Source organism: Hevea brasiliensis, chromosome 10 (genome assembly GCF_030052815.1).
Source record: "Hevea brasiliensis isolate MT/VB/25A 57/8 chromosome 10, ASM3005281v1, whole genome shotgun sequence".
Lineage (NCBI taxonomy): Eukaryota > Viridiplantae > Streptophyta > Magnoliopsida > Malpighiales > Euphorbiaceae > Hevea > Hevea brasiliensis.
The window spans coordinates 97,465,374-97,471,373 of NC_079502.1; the positions used below are offsets into that span (position 1 = coordinate 97,465,374).

At 39.3% G+C, this 6,000-nt stretch overlaps 1 protein-coding gene across 1 annotated transcript; it reads left to right on the forward strand.

Moving 5' to 3' along the window:
• Positions 1–3,131: 3,131 nt before the first annotated feature.
• On the forward strand, positions 3,132–4,760 carry LOC131169430 (proline-rich extensin-like protein EPR1). Its single transcript, XM_058128658.1, has 2 exons — positions 3,132–3,517; positions 4,754–4,760. The coding sequence occupies exons 1-2, from the start codon at positions 3,132–3,134 to the stop codon at positions 4,758–4,760; spliced, it is 393 nt and encodes a 130-aa protein (XP_057984641.1).
• Positions 4,761–6,000: the final 1,240 nt, after the last annotated feature.

Below are 6,000 nucleotides of genomic sequence, written 5' to 3' on the forward strand. Positions count from 1 at the left end.
AAATCCCTATTGATGAGTTTTTCTTGGATGAACAACTTTTCTCTCTTGTTGCTAAACTACCTTGGTATGCAGACTTTGTGAATTATCTATCTTGTGGAGTTTTACCTCTAGGTATGACATGGCAACAAAAGAAAAAGTTTTTGCATGAGGTGAAGTTTTATAGATGGGATGACCCTTTACTCTTTAGGAGATGTTGTGATGGTTTAATAAGGAGATGTATTCCTGAAGAGGAGATACAGAGTATTATGCATCATTGCCATGCTTCTGATTATGGAGGACATTTTGGAATCTCTAAAACAGCTAGTAAAATTTTGCAAGCTGGTTTCTTTTGGCCAAATCTTTTTAAGGATGTGAGGAAATTTGTGTTGGAATGTGATAAATGCCAAAGGAGTGGAAATTTGTCAAAAAGAGATCAAATGCCCCTAAATAATATTCTTGAAGTGGAATTATTTGATGTTTGGGGAATAGATTTTATAGGGCCATTTCCTCCTTCATTTGGTAATAGATACATCCTAGTTGGAGTTGACTATGTGTTAAAGTGGGTGGAAGCTATTGCAACTCCAACTAATGATGCTAGAGTGGTAGTGAAATTCTTGAAGAAATTTGTCTTGAGCAGATTTGGAGCTCATAGGGCTGTAATTAGTGATGGGGGTTCCCATTTTTGTAATAAGCAATTTGAGAGCTTAATGAGGAAGTATGGTGTAGTGCACAAGATAGCTACCCCATACCACCCTCAAACTTCAGGACAAGTTGAAATTTCTAATAGAGAGCTCAAGCATATTTTGGAGAAAACAGTGAACAATTCTCGGAAAGATTGGTCTATCAAACTAGATGATGCTTTATGGGCATATAGGACTGCTTACAAAACCCCTATAGGAACTACTCCCTTTAGGTTGGTGTATGGTAAGTCTTGTCATTTACCTGTGGAGCTAGAACATAGAGCATATTGGGCCATTCAGACCTTGAATTTTGATCTTAAGCAAGCTGGTGAAAAGAGGCTATTGCAACTTAATGAGCTTGAGGAATTGAGGATGGATGCTTATGAAAGTGCCCGTATTTACAAAGAAAGAACTAAAGTTTGGCATGATAAGCATCTTAGAAAAAAGGAATTCAAAGAAGGTGATTTAGTTTTGTTGTTCAACTCAAGATTGAAATTGTTCCCTGGAAAACTTAAGTCAAGGTGGACTGGTCCATATAGAGTTTCTAAGGTTTTCCCTTATGGAGCAATTGAAATTTGGAGTGAAAAATCTGGGAATTTTAAGGTCAATGGGCATAGATTGAAACATTACATAACTGGAGACCCGATAAAGGGAGCAAGCTGTTACAAGCTCTCCAATCCCTCACCTCTTTTCAGTGAAATTCATAAAGAGTCCAGCTAAGGACTATAAATTAGCCCTCTTGGGAGGCATCCCAAGTCCTTTTATTTTGCTTTTGCTGATTTACCTTTATTTTCATTGCTTTAGTTTTTATCTTAAATCTCCCCAAATCCAATTTTTGATATTGTTAAATCTTGTCCCTTGTAGATGTATTTCAATGAAGAAAGGCTGGTGAACTGTTGGGGAAGTGATTCTTAACTTGAAAATTTTGTCCTTCAAACTCTCCCAAAAACTGATTGGTTTTTGCTGCATAACCTGTGCAGGAGCTGCAATCTGGTTTATGCAGAGGAAAAATGAAATCTGCAGCAAAAAGGGTGTCTGCAGCAAATGGCTTGAGTTTTTGGTGAGGTTGGGTGTGTAACTTTTAAGTATATGTGCTTTTAATGTTAATATGGTGGTAAGTTGGTCATTTTTGTAGTTTTGAGATTATTTGGGTTGTGGAATTCAAGGTGGACAATATTGCATTCTCTTGGCATAACTTGGAGAGTTCATTTCATCATTTGTAGATAAATGCAACTTTATGCAGATTTTATTGAGTTTTAATGTGCTAAATGTTGATTTGCAGAATTTGAGTAAAAATGGCATGGTTCTCAAAGGTCTTTTATGTAGGATCCATTTCTACATGCTTGTGTGATGCATTTTTGATGAACTTTGTATATATTGATGTGTTTTTGGTGAAAATTTCTCATGGTTTATACTTCATAGAATTATATTTCCTCATTCTAGGGTATTTTTCACACTTGCAATTCATGTTCCATTGCAATCTTAATCTTATTGAATTGTGCATAAGCAACTGCATAGCTTATGCAATCCTGCATAACCACAATTCTTGCCATTTTTCACCTTTATTGCAAGTGCATGAGGAGAGTGCATAGCCTATGCAATTCTGCATAACCTCATTTTGTCAAATTTCATATCTGTCAAACTTGCATAAGGTGAGTGCATGACTTATGCACTTTTGCATAACTTCAGATTCTGTATTTTCTCTCTCTGCCGAAGTCTGCATAAGCAGAGTGCATAACTTATGCACTTCTGCATGACCAAAAACTCAAAAATTTCAAACCTGCCGAGGGGTGCATAAGTAGAGTGCATGACTTATGCACTTCTGCATAACCAGAAACCCAAAAATTCCAAACTTGCCGAGGGGTGCATAACTTATGCACAACTGCATGATCTATTTCTCTAAAGTCCAAAACCCACCGAGAGGTGCATAAGGAGAGTGCATGACTTATGCACAACTGCATGACCACCAACCCCAAAATTCCAAAAGTTGCCGAGACATGCATAAGCAGAGTGCATAGCTTATGCACTTCTGCATAACCTCACATTCTGAAAATCAAAACCCACCGAGGAGTGCATAAGCAGAGTGCATAGCTTATGCACACCTGCATGACCACTCTCCCTGAAGGTCAAAACTTGCCGAATAGTGCATAAGGATAGTGCATTACTTATGCACTTGTGCATGAGCTATTTCTTTGAAGTCCAAAACAAGTCGAGACATGCATAAGTAGGGTGCATAAGTTATGCACACTCACTTTTCACTTATGCAGTCTTACACAACCTAATCCAAAACTCCCATCGGCACCCATTTCTCCCGCCTCCCGTATTTTCTGTTCCCGACCGTCCATTCCCCTCCATTTCTCCCGACATTTTCCTCCTTCCCTTCTTCTCCACACCTATTTTCGCCGCCTAAACCCTAATCTCTTCGTGCATATTTTTTTTTTCCCCTCATCTCCTCCATCTTCTCCATCGGCAATGGAGTCGCCTCCCTATTCCCGTCCAGCTTCTCCTCTCGAGGTCTCGCCACTGTCAACGCTACCTCCCAATCCCGATTCCCCTCCACAAGCGACACCCCCACCACCTCCCACAACCACCTATAAGCGAAAAATCCGATCAAAATCTGTGCGACCCATGTCCTCTGCCCCTCCTCTATCCAAACGCAAAAAACCACCCACCCCATTTTCAGAACCACCACCAAAAAACCCCAAAACCTCAGCCTCCACACAAGCCAAATCACCCTCTTCCAGCAAAAAGCAAATGTCAGCAGTATCATTGGTTTCAAAACTCCCTTGGTCTCTTCCTGACGCAGTTCAAAAGGCAGCTTTTAAGAGACTTAAGGAAAGAAAGGTGCAACCCACTAGGTATATTTCTGTGGACTCTCTCCAGTCACTTGGTTTATTTGACAATGTGGTTGCTTACCTTGATGGTATGGGTTGGATGAAATTTGTGCACAAGCAAGAAATTGTTTACCCAGCCTTAGTATTGGAATTTATTTCCTCATTCTCTGCCAACCTGAAATTGCATGATGTAGATTTTAAGCCAACTATGAAATTTAGATGTTTGGGGCAAAATAGAGAGTTATCATTGGATCAATTTCATAGCATTCTTGGTTTTGCAATGGATGGGCTATTTAGAGTGCCATATACTGGGGTAGAAGTAGCAAATAAGGGTATTTGGAATGCTGCACAATTCTGGAGAATCATCACAAACCAACCTCAGACTTTTTCTGCTGGCAGATCAAAAACCTCTCAAATACTTGACCCTGCACTTAGGTTCATTCATAGACTGATTGCTAGCACTATTTTGGGCAGAGGGACTAGTTCTGGTGCTGTGGGGAAATCTGAATTATTCATGTTATGGTGTGCTTTTCACAAGGTCAAGGTTTCTCCTGGTTATTTCTTTTGTGAGCATGTGTTGCATATTGCCACCAAATCCATAGGTGACATTGTCTTGGGTGGGCTCATAACAGTTATAGCCAAGCATTTTGGTTTTAATCCTGAAGAGCACACAATACCAACACTTGTGGACACCTTATATTTTGATACTGCACACCTATCCAAAACAGGGTTCAGTTTGCCACATTCTGACTTTGCACAACCTGCAGCAGAAACTGAGCCCATTGCACAACCAGAAGCCCAACCTTTCCCATCGGGCCCACAAAGACTCTACCGAACCTACCCCACCCTCACCGAACAGGAGACCCCAGCAGCTTCTGCTCAGCCCACACCTCCTACAGCTGAACCTTCCTCATCCACAGCCCCTCCTGCATTCAACACTAAAGCCTTATTCACCTATCTTGAAAGGCTTAGTGATGATATATACTTTGTGGATAGGAAACTTGACACTGGTCTTGATACACTCAAGGATTGTCATGATAAACTATTTGACCTTGTCATGGAAACCAGGGACAAGCAGAAAGAATTGAAGGAGATGGTGAAGCAACTCATGATCTTTCTGGGAATGCCACCTCCACCTCCATCACCTCCTCCAGCACCATCATTTCGACAGCAACCAGCAGCTACCAACCCCTTAGCAACATCCTTGGACAAGGGTAAAACAATAGAACTAGATTAGTTTTTGCTTTACTTTTGTTCCAGCTTGTAGGACTTTTCCTTTGTAAATATGTTAAAACATTTATAGTTTGTTTTGAATTATGTTTGTTTGTTTTGAATTAGTTTGTTTCAAATTCTATTTTTCTTGAAGTTTCATTGGATAGCTATTACATTAGTTTTCTTTGATTTTCATTGCCCTTTTGTACATATTTTCCCATATTCTGTATATATTTCAATGCTTCTACTGCTGGTTGTACATTTCCCCTTGCTAATCATCATGCAGCAGCTTTTGTATACACTGCACAGGCTATGAATTTCCTTATGCAAATATCCTGCATAGCCTGTGCAACCTTTCTCGCTACTTATGCAGAATCGCACAGTCAGATTCTCTTATGCAAATGTCCTGCATAGCCTATGCAACCCATATTGCCACTCATGCAGAACTGCACGGCTTATGCACCCTACTTATGCACTTGATCTCGATGAGATTTTACTCGCATAACTCGTGCGACTTCTTATGCATCCCCTTTATATCTTGAATTCTCCTCTCCTCCATACCAGGTAACTCTTTCTTTTTGCTCTTAATTTTTACAATTCCTGGTCAATATTACTTGCTTTGAGTTTTGGTTATCTACTACTTGAGACATTGAGGACAATGTCCAATTTTGAGTTTGGGGGTGCACATTTTGATTTTTGGCTTTATTTTTCACATTTTGAGTATAGGAGCATCTCATCCCATTCCATTTACATATATTGTAAATATTTTACATATACATCCATATATACATATACATAACACATTTACACACACATTACACATTTACATACACATTATACATAGCACATATACAAATAGACAAATTGTACACATTGCACACAAATAGACAAATAGACTTCCTCCATTTAGTTAATACATTACTCATTTTAGGAATCATGCACCATGCATTAAAATCTTTTGCCAAATCCCTTGAGTATTGAAAATGTGCCTATGAGAGTGATTTAACTCACCTTTTAGTTGGGTTTGTGGATTGAAAGTTTCCTAAAATGTGCAAGGTTTTGAAGTGTCTATCCCTTGCCTATATCTTCTTAGCCAAAAAGCCACCCAACTAGTCCTTTGGAGATTGGAATGCTTAGAGGGAGTTATTGGATATAAGGTAGTCAAATGATGTCTCACCAATCCTAGAACAAATTTTCTAAACCTTTCAAGGCGAACCAGCTTGTACTTGAAAAGAGAGATGATTAGGCATTCTTTGATTTAAACCTTCTTATTTTAAACCTTTGGCCCTTTTCCT